At 38.2% G+C, this 19410-nt stretch overlaps 1 protein-coding gene across 1 annotated transcript in view; it reads left to right on the plus strand.

Annotated features, from left to right (window-relative positions):
- The window catches only part of BCAT1 (branched chain amino acid transaminase 1), a 59741-nt gene extending 47261 nt beyond the window's left edge, over positions 1–12480 (plus strand). The window contains exons 8-11 of the mRNA XM_042835100.1: positions 467–552; positions 2256–2396; positions 3606–3680; positions 9693–12480. Coding sequence (XP_042691034.1) covers positions 467–552; positions 2256–2396; positions 3606–3680; positions 9693–9734 — 344 coding nt within the window. The 3' untranslated portion in view covers positions 9735–12480. The remainder of the gene's footprint in view (positions 1–466; positions 553–2255; positions 2397–3605; positions 3681–9692) is intronic.
- Positions 12481–19410: the final 6930 nt, after the last annotated feature.

A 19410-nucleotide genomic window follows, 5' to 3' on the forward strand; every position in this document is an offset into this window, starting at 1 on the left:
ATTTGCTAGTTCAGTAAATAAGCCTCAAAATTCCCTGCAAATGTTTCATTTCAATGTTTGGAAGTAGAAATACTGAACCCCATGTACCTAAATAAAGTAAAGCAGTTCAGAGGGAGTTGTCATCTGCCCTGGCATTATTAAGTATGACTTTCTTTTGTGTCTCTGTAGTCTGAATTTGAAGACTGAGCTGTTCGGCTAACTGCACAGTGAATCCATAATACACTGAGGAATAAATTTTGCTACCAGGCTTTAGCCATGTATTTATTAATTAATTAAATATATTTCTTCACCATCCAGTCAGGTATATTTGAAAGGTTCCAAACACTCAACAACTTACTGTAGCTGAATTTGTGCGATTTGTGTTCATATAGAATTCTGAGAATTTTTCATATGACAGAGTTAAGATTTTAGTTTTTATTTTTTGCTGTTGTTGTTTATTTTGCTTTATTTCTCTTGTACGTAACAGAACATGAACTGGCAACTCCACCTTTAGATGGGATCATCCTTCCAGGAGTGACAAGACAAAGCATTTTGGATTTGGCATGCAGCTGGGTGAGTGCTTTGGCCATGCCAGTAGTGGTTTCAACTCTCGTAAAATCTACTGAAGTAAGCATTCCTGCTGCTCTTTATCCAAAAGTTCTATCTATCACATGGAACAATACTGAACTTGTTAGCTCTGTATAGTATTTAACATGAACTTTCTCCTTAAGTCTACTATCACCACTAACATAAAGCAAGGATATAAATGGTTACCATGTATGATCACAGCTGTATTTTATTCATCAGCACCCTGTATCTCCACTAATTTCTCGTGGTTTCATTCAAAGTTGTGTTCGGGAAAGAATAACAGGAATAAGGCATGTTGTGATACTTTGCTCTGGTATTTTCTAAGCTTCCAACCACATGTAAGCTGAAGGACTTCCTGAAACACAGTTCATAGTTAAGTCATTTAAGTCCAACTCATAATGAAGAGAGTTAAGCATAGAATACACAGACATACATGGAATCACTAAGGTTGGAAAAAACCCACAGGATCACCCATTACCAACAGTTCTCACTAAACCATATCCCTCAACACAACGTCCAGACATTTCTTAAGCACCTTCAGAGTTGGTGACTCCACCACCTCCATGGGCAGCTCATTCCAGTGCCTGCAGCCCATTCCAGTGCCTATGCTGCACAGGGTAGGTACATTTTCCACTTGTTCATCTGCATTGAACTGTTATGCATCTTTACTCTTAATAGTACTCCTGCAGTCTGGAATAAACCTAGTGTAGATATGCATATGCAATTCTCAGTCATGTCTCCTTACAAGATAGACAGTTGTTCCCAGTTGCTAGAACTCTTGAATAGTTTCTTGTCTCCTTGTTTTTCTACTTTCTTCCTGACTTGCATTTCCTCACCTACCTGAGACCCTTCTTACATGCTGTCTGGTGTCCCAGCCCTTCTCTCCAAATGCTCTTCTATCCAGCACTAATAATATTTTTTTGTTCTCTTAAGCACCTCTGTTCCATATTTAAAAGCATGCATGTAAAGCAGGGGCTAAGCTTTAGTTTGGCCTGGTAGGACAATGAAGTCTAAATAAAATCATGAAATTGAAAGTTCAGTGTTTATTATTGTTCTTTAAAAGCTTCCCATCAGTAAGTTTCTATTCATTCTTCAGCACTTACAGAAAGCAAAACATTTCCTTTCTGGAGACTGTGTCCCACATGAATTGCTTTACTAATACCTGCTATACAGTTAATTTTTGTGGATGACAGCTGCATACAAGCATGCATCTAGTTGGCATTACAGGTAGAATTTAAAAATGTATTTTGCTTAGGAATTGTCCAAGAGGATAATGCCAAGTGCTTACACAAAACCGAGTCAAACCTCACAATGTTTGAGATCAGAAGTTGTCAGGTCCTGTGTGATGTAATCCATGACAAATTAAGCTGTATTATTCCCTAATACAGTATTGATATTCTGTATCAAGTCAGTGGAAAGTGCTGCTTAATCATCAGCACTGTACCTAGCAAACCATTGCCTTTCTTGAAGGCCATTTTTTCATTAGTCTATCTTGAATGATACTGTGAGGTTTGAAAAGATCAGAAGATCACAGCCAAAATTTGACTGATTGCAATCGGGCTACATAAAAATACTAGATAGTTCTGTTAGAGATATTTCAACAATGAGAAACAAACAAAAATATGTTTATTTTTTAAACATTTAAGTTTTTGGGTGTTTTTTTTTTTTTTTTGATTCTTCTTGTGCAGGGAGAATTTAAAGTGTCTGAGCGTTACATCACTATGAGTGACCTGACAGCTGCCTTGGAAGAGAACAGAGTGAAGGAGATGTTTGGGGCTGGAACAGCTTGCATTGTATGTCCTATCTCCAAAATTTTGTATAAAGGCAAGGTAAGATAATATCACTTTCCTTTCATCTCTAGAATTTTTCTCATAATTGTCTTCTGCTGGAAAAACAGACAGACAAACAGCAATAACAGCAAAAACCACCATACAGGTGAGATAGAAAAGCAGTACTGTCTGAGGATTGTGGGAAGGCACAAGTATGTTGTTTGCTAAGTGAGTTGCTGGTGTGTTGTCAGAAGAGAAGACTCCCTCTCATCTTCTGATCTTTTTTTGTGTTTTTTTTCCTGCTTATAACTAAGCAAAGTCACAGAATCTCAGTTCCTGAAAATGTGTGTAATAGTTCCCAGTCTGATGCGAAATACAGAAAAATAAATTTTTCTACCTTTCTTTTGTTGAAAGTTTTTTTCAAAAATACAAGGCTTCTAGAATAGGTAAGAGGAGAAAGACTTCTGTGTGGAGCCAAATTTCTGAGCCACTGCATTCATTCTTCCTTAGATATATCTGTTTTTCGCCCCTCAATGCAGGGAATCCAGCTGTGGTACAGGAGTTGTGTCAGGAGAACGGACATCTGCTTCTACGTATTGTGCACCATATGGGAGATTTCTCCTGTAGAGATGAAAGTTCACAGGCATTTCTTTAGCCTGTTAGGCAGAGTTGATGCTATTAAATCAGCACAAAATTAATTCATAAGCCTGGAGAATTTCAGATGGATACATAGGTGCTTTGTTGCATCAAATATGACATGTACAGCAAAACTATGTAAAGTGATAATTCTTGAATTAATAAGATGGAATGAATGTACTGATATTATGTGCTAAGATAATTTGAAAGACATCCAAGTGCTAATCTTATCAACTATAAATGTACTTGTTGCATTTCTGCACAATATAGTCTGAAATGAAATACTATGTATAGGAGTTCTGCTCCAGCTTGTACAATTTATTGTCCATTTTGGACAGATCTTTTGGAAAGCTTGTATTGGCCTTTGTTTGAAAGCAGCAAAACAGTACAACTAATTTAACTTTTCACTGACTGAGCATGCTCTCCTATAAAATCATTACAACAAACTTGTAAGGAGGACTAGAAAACTTGATAAATACTTACTAAAATCCCTGTTGCCTCTAAGGTATTTATGTGTATATAAAGTTCTATGTTAGTTCATCTCTCTGTCTCTCTCTTTCTTTCTCTCTCTTGCTCTCTCTCTCTCTTTTCATCCCCACTCCCCCTGACCCCCTCTCCTTCATTCAATGTCAGCATTTGCACATTCCAACTATGGAAAATGGGCCTCAGTTAACCACCCGAATCCTGAATAAGCTGACTGATATCCAGGTAAGATATTTCATCTTCTTTAACCAGATAAAATAGTAAATGGTGACAATGTGAAAACCTTGAAACCTTGAAAATAAGTATTTTTTTTTAATGTTTCTGTAGACATTGTATTATGTCTTTGCTTGGTGTGGTTATTCTATCCATTTTTTTCATTATCTTGAAAAAATATGACGCAGATTTTTTCCTTGTTCATCTTCCAAAGTGGATAACGCTGTTAAAGTTTCTTTTTAAGGGAAATAAATAAATAAATAGATGAAATGTTATTATAACCACAACCATAAATGAATGTGGGCTAATCAATAACGATAAACAAAAGCATTCAGTAGGCACAATACTGTCTTCCTCATCATAGAATCATAGAATGATGTAGGTGGAAGGAACCTTAAAGACCACCTAGTTCCAATCTCCCTGCTTGTGGGCAGGTTTGTCAATCACTAAACTGGACAAAGGTTGTTGCCCAGGGCCGCATCCAACCTGATCTTGAACACCTCCGAGGATGGGGCATCCATAACTTTTCTGGGCAGCACGTGCCAGTGCCACAGCACTCTCTGAATGGCGATATCTAAATCTCAATCTCTCCTTTTTTAGTTTAAAACCTTTCCCCCTTACCCTGTCATTATCAGACTATGTAAAGAGTCTGTCTGCCTCCTATTTCTAAGCTCCTTTTAGGTACTGGAAGGCCACGGTTGGGTCTCCCCAGAGCCTTCTCTTCTCCAAGCCGAACAAGCCCAGCTCCCTCAGTCTTTCTTCATAAGTGAGGTGCTCCAGCCCTCCAATAGTCTTTGTGACCTCCTGTGGACCCACTTCAGCAGCTCCACCATGTCTTTCTTGTGCTGAGTGCCCCAGGCCTGGATCCAGTCCTCCAGATGGGACCTCGCAAAAAGAGAGCAGGGGGGGACAAACACCTCCCTCTCCTTGCTGGCCGCCCTATGTTGATGCAGTCCAGGTTACAGTTGGCCTTCTGGACTACAGGTGCACACTGTTGGTTCATGTCCAGCTTTTCAACCTCCAGGACCCCCAAGTCCTTCTCAGGGCTGCTCTCAATTAGTTCTCCCAGTCTGTACACCCTGTTACCGTCAAACAGGAAGGAGATGAAGAGATGGGGAGGAATGGAAATAAGTCTCAGCTCGACTTCCTGGTCTGGTTCCACCCTCTGATTATTACCTTCTACTGAGAGTTCAGGCTGATGTTCAAAAAACGTACAGATGTGGTACTAAGGAACATGGTTTACTGGGCAGTATTGGCAGTAGGTGAATGGTTGGACTTGGTGATCTCAGAGGCCTTTTCCAACCTTAATGATTCTGTGGTTCTACATATTTTGCATTTCTACATATTTTTAACATTCATAAGTGTTGGTCTCCAGCACAACCATATTTTAACTCATATAATACTTTTTTTCCTAATACTGGTAACTCAAATTATGCAGCAAGACCAGCTGACTGTTCTTCACTAGGAGGATAAGACAAGATCAGTGTCCCTTATTCCTTAGGATAATATTGGACATTACAGGCTGCAACTCAGGGAGAAAATGAGTCTTAATGTTCTTCTGTTACCTTTGTGTTGGTGGCTGAGTCAACTTTCACAGAGGCAGAAAGCAGCACTACTCCTGCACATTCGTCTTTCAGCTGTGCTGACTTAGTGGCTTGAGATCTGGATCTTTCTCTAGGAAAAAACATAGAGATCTTTGGTTCTAACTTTTATTATTTGTTGAGGGGAGGGCTTAGTACTTCATGTTCCAGGGTAAATTACGTGAAATGTTATCATCTTACTACATGAGATACATAATAGTTATGCTCTAGAATCCCATATGTACCACAGTTCTGTTTCCTCTTTCTTATCCCCAAGTGCCAGATACATCACATCTAAAATCTCTGTTGATGTCCATCGCTTTATGTATTGTCATTTGTCCAGTTTTATGTCAAGGATAGGCTATCTACCAGTTCTGTCAGTATACTTTTCACTGTGATACAAAGCAATCACTGTTTCCATAGTGCTGTGCTCTGTGTTAAAGACATCTTCGTTAGCATGTCAAGAATATATCTTTAAAAGCACTAACTCTTGTGTTACCTTCTGATGTCTAAGTGATGCTTCTGAAATCTGTGTTAGGGCCTTGAGCAATGCATGGTTAGTTTGAATCACCACAGAAATATTTCTAATTGCAGTCCTGAAACCGCTCAGCATCAAAAAGAGTTGAAGTCAGTACTAGCACGTTCTTGGATGTCTTATGTGACAGGCTAGGTACTGTTTGTATTACAAGACTAGTAAGTGCCTTCAGTAGAAAAATGGCTTTTGAAAATCCGGAATTGTTTTGTGAGACTGCACTGGAATGTGGGTCTTTCTCCCTTGGCCAATAGATAGTGAGTGTAGACATAAATATGTCTATCAAGACATATTTATGCAGCCTGTTCCCAGAGGCTGCCTTCCTTCTCTACTCCTCTTCCCACACGTGTCCCGCCTTCCCTCAAGATTCAGGAGGAGGCTGCAGTGTATATTGCTTCTAACCATTATGTTCCTTAGGTCTTTATACCTTATAGCTGTGCATGCAAAATTGAGTGTATTTACATGTGTTCATTAGTTGCAGGTGAACAGTAAATCGATCACTCCTGAAATCTGCTGGGTTGTTACATACAGAGATATACTTGTATTTCTGTGTCTGCTTCTTTAAAAAGCTGAGGAGAATCTGAACACTTCATTGTTAGAAACTTTGTTTTAAAGGGAATCACAGCTGCTTCCCTCTAAGAGTCGATCAGTATTTGCTGGTTACATATCTGCACTTCCCTATTTGTGAAGAGATTAATTATATCCAAGTGGACCTCAGATTCTCATTCAGAAAACATTTCTGTAACACACAGAATGGAGTATATCATATTCCTAAAATCTCAAGAGATTTTTCAGGATTCTTGTGAAAGATATTTTATATATTCCACCAGGAAGGGGGAAACAAAAATCTCCTTGCGGCATCACGGGACTATTGTGATATCATTTGGCTCTTATTCCAAAGAATGTGCAGGTTCAGAAAAATAAAATACCATGGAAATTACAGCCAGACAGAACTTTGGTCTCTGTACCATTGTCTTGCCTAAACTAAGGCAAAGTGTCCATTTCATGTTGGACAATGGGCATTTGTCAGACAGTGCTAACTATCAGTACCAACACTGTCGTGCATTTGCAAATGGCCAGGAGGTGCAGGAATCCATATCCAGTGTCATTTTACTGATGCTCTTGTATACAATGCATGCTTGTTCAACATTTTCAGATAATCTCAATTATTGTGTTTTTAAGTCTGTTTTCGTGCTGCTCATTGTTCATTTGTAAGTCTCCCATGTTCAACAGGATTTCTCTGGATATGCACAGCTGTTCAGTGGGAACTAGAGCTAGAGTGACAAATTAGAAACTCATGGGCAGAACTGATTTCATTTCTCATGCCAGTTGAGAGAGACAGTAGTCATACTGTGATATACATTTACTTTCCTGTCATCAAGTGGAAATAGTGATTACTTAGGCTGATAAAAGATTTTGGATTAAATGATTACATTGTCTGCAGTAATAGTGTGTTTATAAATGATTTTGTCGCAGAACACTGTCTTCTGCAACTGGTTGAGTTAGAAGATGTAGAGATGAGATTCTTTTCTCTAGGAATAAACTCACTGAAGTACCAATCCAGTGTTTTTGTGATTTTGCATTCCATACTTTGAGAATAAACAAATGTTCTGTGTAGTCTTTAAAGCAGAGATCATGATATAACTTGGAAGGAGTGGAGAGAAGATAAAGTGTACTGTTTATACTACTGTGAGATATAATGCAATTAAACACCATAGTCAAACATAGCAGTGAAGTAAGATTTAGTTAAAAAACATAATCTTTTTCAAGTTGCATCATCTAAATGGATAGGCCAGAGGGAAACAGCCAAAGAGTTATGGATGTGTTAATTTCTATCTTTGACAGCATCAGAAAAGGAAATTAAATCTTCTTTTGTTTTGAAAATGAAAGCATCTTGACAGTGATCTGAGCATCTTCATTCTCTCTTTCATTCTGGAATTGTGTTCAAACTGTTGTCAAATGGCAATTTAGACCACCCCTTGCAATTTCTGAAATTTTCATCAGAGCAAGATATGGTAGTACCTAAAGCTATCAAAACTTCCAAGTAATCTGCTAGCCTTTCTCTGCTTTCTGATTTATGAGGGCTAGGAGAGTGACTGAGAAGGAGTGTTGTGAAGGTCAAAGACATCTCTTTTTTTTCTCCATTTACTGTCATCCACATCAAAATTGCCTCACATTAGGATAATGGAGTGCTTTGTGGTTAAACTAGTGATACGTCTACTTCTTCTTAAGTACAGTTCACAGGGCTACCACACTGTTACCTGGGAACATAAGCTGGTGATCCTTTCAGCAAGTAATTTTAAATAAGGTCCTCAGTAGCACCATAGCCGTGTTTAATCAACTGCATCACAAACTGCAAAACTAGAAAAGTATTATTAGTGATGTAAAGAAGAAGTAGATATGATACATGCAGAGGTCTTATAGAAGGTTTACTTGCTGGACTAAAGAATAAAACACAAGTAAGCTGAATGTCATTTCTTTGTGGATCTAGAATTGTTTTTTTCTGACTCGTTTTGATTTGGAGATGTTCTCCTTTGTCTGCTCTAATATGCCTTTTATCTCCTTTCCTGTTGATACGTAACATGGATTCGAAGGAAATTCCTCTTGTTCTTGCTTGGAGGGATTATCATCAAGTGGTATTTTCAGCTTACATGAAGCCTTTAGAAGCAGTACTTCATTCTTTGCTTGGAAGTGTTTTCAAGCTCACTGAACATGGCACTATAAAAGGTGAAGGGCTCCCAACCTACGTCTGCCACTAGTCTGTCCACCTCTGCTTTACTCAAAGACATGAGCCATATGTGCATTTTTGGGGCTCTCTGGAGTGTTGTGTGTAGGACTGGTGACGAAGAGCTTTAGAACACAAAGCCAGTTCTATGATTCAAAGTGCTTCCTTGGGACTGCATCCTTCCATGGAAGTGAAACAGCTTCATGTAGTATTCTATTCTGCCTGGTATATGGGAAGACAACTTGTTTTATTTGGGTTGCAATTCTCTCTAACTGCACTCTGTGGTATTTGTGATCGGTTTTATTTCACATTCAGTCAGAATGTAATAAAAAGCCACCTTAAAAATAGAAAGAAAGAAAAAACAAATGTGTCTGTTTACTGGAGCTTGAGCTGGGGGCATAGTTAAGAATAAATTAGTGAACTGACCTCTGGGAATAACTGTATTAAATTGATAGAAAGCTTTAACAAAGCAGGACTATTCTCTATCATCTCTAGTTGTGTATTTCTGCTTCACGCATTGGAAGATGTATAAAGCTGCAAGGTACCTTTAAGCTTTTCTGAAATAAAAGGCGGAAGGCATACAAAATAGTGTAAACTATTAGGGTGGTGGGTTTGGATCTTTCTGAAAGTAGATTTAAGAAGTTCACAGAATCATGGAATGGCTTGGAGGGAAGAGACCCACCCAATTCCAACTCCTTGCTGTGGGCCGGGCTGCCATCCAACAGCTCAGGCTGCCCAGGGCCCCGTCCAACCTGACCTTGAGTACTTCTGGGGATGGGGCATCCACAGCTTCTCTGGCAGCCTGTGCCAGAGCCCTCTCTGAGTAAAGAATTTCCTCCTAAGTTCTAATCTGAACTTTCCTTCTTTGTGTTTAAAATCAGTCCCCCTTTGTCCTATCACTATCTGCCTGTGTGAAAAGTCAGTCTTGTTCCTGATTATAAGCTCCTTTTAGGTACTGCAGTGAGTTCTTCCCACAGCTTTCTCTTCTCTAGGCTGAACAAGCCCAGCTCCCTCAGCCTTTCTTCATAGGAGAGGTGCTCCAGTTCTCTGATAATCTTTGTGGCTTCTTCTAGACCTGCTCCAACAGTTCAATGTCTTTCATGTCCTGGAGGCCCAAATTATCATCATCCTCATCATTGTGCATTACTACTTTTAACTTCTAAAACTCCTTTTTTGGTTTCTTTCAGTATGGAAGAGAAGACAGCGATTGGACAGTGCTGGTGTCATGAAGGTGGAAGAGTTCAGACCCTCCCAACAGAATAAACACAAATAATGATAACTTCTGTAGCTGCCTGTGCGTAGCCTAGTTTCTGCATCAGTTTGCTCCCTGGGATGATTGTTTCCACAATCCAGTGAATATGAACACAATCATTTTGTTTTCTACTGTAATCTTGTTAGTAGAAACCTGTCTTCTTGGTAGAGGTGCTTAATGTTAGCAATAGATCTTTCCTGATGGGTTTCTTAGTGCCTCCTTGTGTCTTATGTACAGTCTAAAAACTTGTAAAATGCTCTTCAACTGCTCTTCAGTTTATTTGGTTTATTTTAATTGCCATCACCAGCAGAGCAAGTTGTATAAAGCAGAGAAATTGCCTGTTAGTTGTCCACAGGGTTCTATTGCCATTATTCTGCCTTTTGCTCTGTGTTCAAAAAACAATTAAGTTTAACTACATGCTCTGTCCTTTTCTAACCTGCTTGTATGGGAATTCCTGAATTTTTGTAGCCTCGCAGATTCCGTCATCCATATTCTGTCAGATAATGACTCCATCCTGTAGCCCAGATGCTTAGCATGGATCTAGCATGCAGCATCTACTTGCTGGCCTGCTACTTTTACCTCTGTGGAGATAAGCAGAGACTGGTAGGGCAGGACATACCTCACTAGCAGTTGAATACATCCTTCAGTACATGATGTCCAGAGCTGAGCCAGACCATGCTGACACCAGAATTGCCCTTTGTCTGGCATAGCAGAGATCTGGGAGCTGCTGACATAGTGTCGCCTTCTGGGTGAGTGCGTTGAAAACACAAACAACTGTGGTTGTAGAAGTTGAACCGCTCTTCATTTGGTTGAAGGGAGAGCAACCAAGCCTTTGGATTGAGGATCGATTAAATGGATTTTCCTTCAACATCCAGCCAATGTGATTTAGATCAGCAAAAAGTTTTCTTGTTCCCTTCACCACTCACAGGACCTTTCTGTTTAAGGAACAAGTCATGTTGTCAGCAGAAATTATCTAGCTCAAGGAGGAAAGGGATTTAATTCAAACTCTGTTTTTCATTTTGATTAAGTATGAAGTTATTCGTATTCTGCTGCTATTTGGGCTACATGCTCTATATTACTTCTGCAGTGTGGGAATTAACTTCTGCAAGGGTTCACTAAGAAATTGCCTGTAATATTTATTAGCTTTCTTTTTTTGCACGCTGATTTGTCAAATAGCTTTAGGATATCTCTAGTCAAAAAGATCGCTATATTCTGTATCAATATTCCAAAGTGCTACTTCAATGTAAAACTGGTGGAACTTCACTGATACTAACAGAGTTCTGTAAGAAGTGAAAGTTTATTTCACTTTCCACTTCCAAAATTTATTTCCATGCTTTGTAGTAGGGGTGCACCAGTATTAAGGGAAATTCTTAGCACTTTATTTTACTTTTTTTTAAAGAAGATTCAACAGTATTTCTCATGCTTTATAGGTTCTTTGTAATTACTGACATTCATTAACATAATTTAAAAAGGCAAAACATAATTTCTAATAGACCACCCATGCCTTATTACAGCTGTTGTAGGATCATAATGTATGGCTTTTATCTTTAGATTTTTTGGTGGGGGTTAAAGGCAACCCATACTTAGCGATCAGTTACTTTGCTTCCTCAAATCATGACTTTTGCTGTCTTTCACTGTGACCCAATCTGATTTTTTTTAATGAAGAGCAGTTGGAGGTTGTCTCTGGTAATGTAACTACTGTCAAATTGTTGAACAGTTTTCTCTTTAGAATACAACTGCAAGCACAAAAATTTGTTTCACAGTAGCAATAGTACTGTGTGTTCACTTTTCTGACCATCCAAATCAGTATAGTGTGCTGGTCTTTGTTCAGTATCTTAATATGTGCTACAAGCTGCTAGTAGTTTTCCATTTTTCTTTAAGAAGATGGGTGGAAAAATATATCAAGGTGCAGAGTGGGGTAGGGAGTTTTATCCAATGAGTCAAGTATCGTAACTAAAGAGTGCCTTTAACTAAAGCATGGCATGGAGCTTTCTGTTACTGAAGTATACAGTCCAAACCCTTATATTCATCTTGAATTCAGCAGCATAAGGAAAAGTTGTAATAATCTCACTTCAGATGTGTGGAAAAGTGGATGTATGATACCTTCACATCACGAAATCTTGATAGAGTTGATGGGTATCTCGTATCAAAAATCCCCATGAAGGCATGAGTGTACCAAGGTCACTCTATTCACTAGTCAGAATGAGTAAGGACCAGTTTGAAGAATTATTTTACTGTGGTGCAGAAAGAACTTGAAAGTTAAGTAAAGCTCTTCTTAAATTGGATGCAAATAATTTAATGTGAGGAAACAAAACAGTTTCATTTATTTGGTGTGCACTGCTGCCTGTACTGACCAGGGAGACATCATTCCTTTTGTTGCACATACTGAACTGATGAAGACTTCAGAATAATAAATTTGAACCTGGAATGACCCACAGAAATGCACAGGCTTTTCTAGCTGCAAGAACTGAAACGTAGTGTATGTATAGTCAACTGTTCTTATCATTTGGTTACTTGCTTTATTCTGGCTGTCAACTCAGCATTGTGGTTGTTGCTAAATCCAAGTGGATAGATTCTAGATTTTAAACTTTAAAGCCTAAATAAAGGGAGATGTCAGGTCAGCATCATACAGGAAATTCTGATCTTGCATGCTGTCCTATCCCGCGTTCTGCCACTGTTTTTTATCCTGTTAACCAAAGGAAAGAAATAATACATGTAAATAATTGTGTTTGGTATTGTGTTCTTCCTATTTTTCCCTGTAAGATTTAGGAGGGAGCTGTGGAATTCCCTGAGCTAGTAATAGATTGTAAAAGAACATCTGCACATCTCTCTTCCATGTGCCCTATTTGTTTAATTGCAGCAAATTTACATAGAAAGTGAATAGTACATCATAACTAGGCAATTATCCATTCTTACTCAGTTAGTTATGGTTCTGTTAATTGATCATTTAAGATTTAAGATAATGTAACATTAGAATTTGAGATTGTTCAAAGAAGATCAACAAATTCATATTGTTGTCTGATACTTGCATAATTGGTTGCAATTATTTAATGTCTAGCTGAATTGATCAATTGAGACTCAGCCTTTTCACATTTGTGCTTTACAAATTCTGATCCTTTAAAATGATAATGATGAACTCTAATTTTCATCTTTCTTTCCCCCTTCATTGTTTTGATTATTATTTTCAGTATTCAGAGTGTCCTTAATTTTCAGTTTGGTGAGTATGATTTATGCTTGGGAAAGAAGTCCTTCAAATGAGAGAACATCTCATAAAGTTGGCATTTCATGCAGGCCGTTCTGATGCCAAGAGTTACGGTATCAGCAACTGGTGTTACTTAACTAGAGCACTAATGAAGGTCCCTGCTTAGAATAGATAATCTGTTCAGCCCATAGTGGTGCAAAGCAAACATGACTTTCTGGGACGTAGAAAGGAAATCTGACAAGACAAAAGCCAAGACAGTGAGAGATCTCTCCACCCACCTAGTTTACACCTGCCCGACTATCTCAATCCAAAAAGGAGTTGTCCTCCATTGGTCTTTCTTAGATAAACTCTTGTCTAGGGTGTACCTAATTCAGCAGGGAGATATAAATTGATCATTCCCATATACTTACTTTATACTTACTTTTCCACAGGCGCAAACACTGGTGGTTTGGAAAAAATGGGTATTTGCAAGGGTGATTTGGAATGTGAGTTCTTTGAAATATCTGTGTAATACACAGATTTCCAAGGAGAGAGAGAAACAGCTGGGATCACAGAGTGATCCCTTAGCAGCCTGTTTAAAGGAGAAACTCTCTGGAATTCAGTGTCCTCTCCAAAACAACGTACAGAATCTCAGCAGATTGCTTAGAGTGAACTGTCTCTGGATGGTGCCCAGCTGCAAAGTAGATCACAAAGATGGTATCCCAGTCTTTTCGACTATGGCTGTGTCAGACTTTTCTCTCTGTATGGGAATCACCGTACTAATAGTTGTGATGTCCCAGTGGTGAGCTTGTATACTGAGAAGTGGGCAGCCATAAATGTTGGCTGAGTACATCCTGAAATCAACCATTCTTTTCTGTCTTTTTCTCCTTTCCACATAGATTAGCAAACCCTTTTCCCCTTACTGTCCTATTGTGCTGTCACATAATTTCATGGTTATAATGACCATTTAAGCAAATTGTGCATTAGTTTTGTTTTTAGCAGTGGTGACAATTTACTAACAAAAAAAAAAAAGAAGAGTGTTGTATTCATCTTGCAGGTGTGATCAGGGATCAGAATTGCGCTTTACAATCTGAATGTGTAATGATTGAACAGACTGACACTGACTCTGTGACCCTGAACAAAGAAGTTCTAATTTCTTTGTAAGTGCAGAGTAGTAGTAATACCAGTCTTTTGCTTTTAACTCTAATCCAAAGTTATTTTATTACAGAAGAAATAAGCTTCCCCAAAAGCTTTCTAAGCAGCAGAGAATGATGCAGTGTACAGTACAGTACTTCTAATGTAGAATCATTAAACTGCAGCTGTTCTGAAGGGACACCTTGTAGCATTGAGACAGACTTCTTTAATTATCTTGGCTACAAATTTTGTGAATTGCATTCTTCAGCAATTGGAAGATGTCAAGCCTCTGTTTTACTGTGTTTTATCGCTACCTTCAAAATTTGGAAAAATAATTTATAAGTCTTGAATCATTGTTGAGCTGAGTCACTTCTTAATTAAATATATCAGTAGTTGTAGTCATAATAGCAAAATAGATTACTAATATTGCATTGGTGGAAAACCATGTTGCTGCTGTCATTCTGCTTATGCCTTGCTTTCAGCCTAATAGTTATTTGAAACTGTTTTAACCATGCAAAATCTCAGTGCTGTCTATGGCAAAATTAGCAAATATGTCTAACTCCATTAACAAAACTTCTGCTTTACTTTGAGCTTCATCAGTCAAGTACATTAGGACCTATCAGGTGTGCAGCAATACTGAATTAGAGTAGTCAAGCCTTAGGCATATAACAAAATCAGCATTAGTAGCTGAGATGGAAATAAATATCTTTGACCACACTAGCAAGGTTTACCATACCCAACATTTCTAAATAGTGATGTTTAAAGTTACTAGTAGAAATAGAAATAGAATAGTAGAAATAGCTAAATTTTTGTGCCTGTCTTTGAACACGAACTTACACTGTTTTTTTGCTTATCACAAAACTTAATTTATTGTGTCTTATTTCTAGCACAACTCCTAATTCTCATGCCATGCTTTAAAAAAAAAAAAGAAAGAAAGAAAGCGTTTCACGTGAACAGGAGGATGTTAAGGAGAATTTAAGACCTTTTGTAAAGAATTTTGAAACTCTTTAAAATATCTTCTGGGTAAAGTTAAGGTAGGAGAAGACAACTTTATAGAAATAAGTATACACTATAGTGTACCGAATGATTTTCCAGTGCTTTAGAGTCCTTCACATTATGTTTCATCCTCTTTTCCAGGATCTCTGTTGTTATTGACCAAAGAGGTGTGCAGGGAGAAGTAGATAAAGTAAGCGTAGTGGTTTTTTTCTTGCAAGCAAGAGTTGGGGAAGTTTCTAAGAGCTGGTTCTCTTGATATTGCTAACTCTTCAGGACTCGATTTTCTCATGCTTGTAGCAGTCATTTTAAGTGTGAGATGGAAGAGCACAGAAGTTATCTCAGGCAGTACTGTCGTGAGGGAGCAGATCTGTTTTCACTTTATGATCCCAGTGATCAAGATATGAACGGTAAGAATTTTGCACCTTTTTAATAAAAAATTTCATTTTAGGGCTGTGACACAGTGTTACTGAGCTATTATCTTACACTATTGTATCTCAAGAGATTACAAGAAGAATGCAAGTGTTCTTTTTCTTTATGTGATCACCTTCCTTTATGCCAAATCTCTTCTTTGTTATGATTTGGTCTCTGCTAGAATTGTGGTCTTTTGAGTGAAATACCAGATTTGTGGTGTTTTTATTTTCTCTCTACTATCCAGTTTTAATGCCTGCTGGATTATTTTGATAAGTTTAAAGTACTGGCAGCAAATACCAGAGCAGAAAGTGAAGTGGAAGTCTTCTGCCTCAGAGTAGATGTGCTAGGAATTAGTAAAATTATCTATCTCCTTAGTTCAGTCAAAATAGGAGTTCAGAAGAGTGTAATTACCATTCTCATTGAGTCCAAAACAGAGACTACCCAGGTATACCAAATGCCTAGCAGCATGCTAGATTTTTGTTCATGAATGCCCCTATTCAGTTGCTTAAATGCTTACATCTGTGCCTCTATTTTCATAATTTTACCCCTCGTAGCATAGCTGAAACCTGCAACACGCTTCTATATGCCATGAAACCATAAAATAATAGATTAAAACAAACAAGTATTGCTCCAGACCATATAAAACCGAGACACTGTTTTCTACATGTCAGTGGCCTATTTTGTTCCTGTAATTTCTGTTTATCTTCTAATGGCCTAATAGCTGACAAGACCTACAAGTAGGAGATGAGTATATTATTTCCCATAGATGAGGATGTTGACAAAGAATGAACCTATTCCTTCTGTCTCCTGGAAGATGGCTTTTACACTATCTGTTGTCAACAGTAAAGAGTGGCAGAATGTCAGATATTCTTTGCCACAATAGAGACTTGAAGCTATTTTAAACTATTTCTGTCAGGCCAGTACATTTGGAAAGATAAAAGTCCCAGTCTACCTGACCTTCAAGGCATTTAGAAGGATGCAGTAGTAGTTCTTGGAATGTAGCATGTAAGCAGTGGGAAATTAGCAACATAAGGGTGAGAAGTAAACACCTCTGAAGGGTCTCTGTTGTTTTAAATGTTAAAGTTAACAGGGTATTTTACAAGGATCTGAGCATATAAAAGCAGTAAAGGGCAGATGTGTGAGAAAATACTGGATAAACTAAAGGAAACTCTACCTCATTCTTCTCTAAAGGTTTTGTAGAAGCACAATTAAACACTCCTAACGGCATTGTTACATACAGACCATCTGGCATGAAAGAAACACTTTATATTTGTATGTCTATAAATCCTGTAATAACTGTATTTTGCTGGCAGTAGAAACAGTCTATACTATTTGCAGTTTTCCTCATCAAATCTGTAATTATGCAATGTTTCTGTCTCCAATAAAGGAATTTAATGGGCACCTGTTTGTAGCATGTTATGAAATCATCATTGTTGAGTACAGCTAACTAAGCATAATTATCTGGTAGACAGGAGCAGTTTCAGAATGCATCTCTTGAAGGCTGGATTGGAAGAAAAAAGGATTACTGAATGAAGTGTGGCCTTTAAGAACAGCTGAGCAAGATGCAAGTGGTGAGAGATAAGTCTACGGTCAAAATGCAAAGCCCATGTTCTGGCTTCTGGCTTCCACTGAAGTCCTTGGGTATGGCACTTAGAGGAAAGAACGAAGCCATAATAATGGCAGGCATCCACATAGCCCTGCCAAGCCTTGAGGTTGAGACAGTTGTTTCACTAGAGTAAAATGTTGGACAAATCGAGTGGCAAATTACCTACCCACCAGCCATGTTGTCATGAAACAGCTTATAATGTGTCAGGACTATGTAGCAGTGATTGAATACAGCCCCCATTCTAAGGGTTTTGGGGCGTTGAACACAAGTGAGGGAAGAAAGCCAGAAAACAACTTAATACTTGGAGCACTTACTTCACAAGGCAGTTTTGATAGTCATTACTCTAAAGCATGTCAACCAGTGGGAAGCCCTTTGAAGGTGGAAAGCACTGAAAAGTGTGTCATTAAAATCTTGACATTTGCCATGTGTAGTAGCTATATTTACCAAAATACTTGACGTATTCCCCTCTTTTCAATGCAGGGAATACTGTGATTAAAGGTAGAACTGATCTATGCTGTGGTAAAATACACATCAGGGTACATTTTCCATCTGGCTGGTTCTGTGATTTCAAAGAAGGCTGGCATGGATACAGGACACTTTGAAGAAGCTGTAGACAGGTAAGTACTAAGAGTTGTTAATTACTGCTGGGAGAATAAGCCTAACATGTCAGAATCAAACTTTATTCCCGTATTTTGACCTCTCCACTTCTATCCTAAGGGGCCTTTTCATAACTATAAACTTGAGCTTCACTAAAATTTCAAAATTCACTTTTACCAAGTAGTAATAATTTGAGAACTGATCCTGAAAGGGGTTGAGTGGGCTTCAGGCACAGACAGACCCACATTTTTAGGTAAAACTTGGACAATCCCTTTTTCTTTCCCTTTTGAAAAGTCAAGTAATTGACAGTTGTTTTATTTAATAAAACACTTATTGCAGTACCATCACCAGTACTGCACTCACACAGGTGGAGAGTATTGATTCCGAGGATGCTGTGATAGTCTCTTGTACAGCTGATGTGACTAAAAGAGGTTTAAAAGTATTACAGGGGAAGGGTGAAGCAAAAACTGTTCTCTATGTACAGAACAGGACAAAGAATTCAGGTGAGACATTCCAGCAAGGGCAGACAATGTAATAAACAGGCTAATTTAAAGGGTATATCAATGAAAACCTATGCAACCTGGTCTAGGGTGGCTGCTTTGTCAGAAGGGTTGGACTGTAGATGATCTCTAGAGGTCCCTTCCAGCCCCTACAATTCTGTGATAAATTTTAAATTTCAAGGTTGTGTTTTTTCCTTCCTTTTGCTCCTTTTTTTGATATCCTATAATTAGAATGCTATTCCTGATGGAGCTGCTGAAGAATCACTCTGTTGCCACAAAGAGCAACGTATTCTGTAGTAGTATCTTCAGTATACTGGGTGCTTCTCCAGAGAGGAATTAATAAAAGACAAAAATGTGGGAAGTGTCACACCCTCTAACCTGAGGGTAAGAAAATGTAAGAAAATGTTTCTCCTGAATTCTACACATTTAGGACGTTAAATTTAAGATACTGAGCTCTCAGCAGTGCAAGTGCCAGGCTATACGAGACAAAACCGTTTGTCATAACTCGTAAGTGTTGTCATTCAAAGAAATTGTGATTTGAAAATAACATCAGACAGCCTCTGCTTTGTGATTTTTTTTCTCATCCTGCTCATGCAACAACTCTTTTCAAAGCTTAATTTCTTGACCAATTTGTGCTATTAGTAATTTATAGGAAATGACTCTTTACTTTGGTGGCAGTGTAGGCCATTATTTTTGATGGAGTGAGGTAAAGGGAATCCTATACAAGTAAAATATCTAGCTAAATTCAGTGTTCATGTGGTAGATACCTGACGTTAAAGGATAAGCAGAAAAGCAAATGTTTTAAATCTATCAGTTCTAACCACTGTGTTAAATACATCCTTTAATTTTAGACACTTAATGTATCAAAGGGACTTGATAATGACATATCTTAAATAATCTTCTGATTGAGTGAGAAATCAATCACATGTCCAAAGCACACGTGCATACTTGTGGTTTACAAAATGAGTGACTTTAGAAGAAGAAACTGCTCAAGTTGACACTGATGTGATACATGGCAATACTGACGAAGTAGGGATTTTTTATGTCCTTAGCAGGCAGGTCAGTCATCCTCAATACACAGCACAGTGAGGATGTACAAAGTAAATAACATGCTGGGAGGATGTCACCAGCAAAAACACTATCACCCATACAACAGCTAGGGCTGTTCTGACTTTCACTTTTTACAGGGAGGAAATTAATCTGATTTACTGCACGTGAGAAGAAAACC

The sequence above is a fragment of the Centrocercus urophasianus genome, unplaced genomic scaffold, assembly GCF_019232065.1.
Source record: "Centrocercus urophasianus isolate 14NV4802_14NV808 unplaced genomic scaffold, USGS_Curo_1.0 seq_5, whole genome shotgun sequence".
Classification (NCBI taxonomy): domain Eukaryota; kingdom Metazoa; phylum Chordata; class Aves; order Galliformes; family Phasianidae; genus Centrocercus; species Centrocercus urophasianus.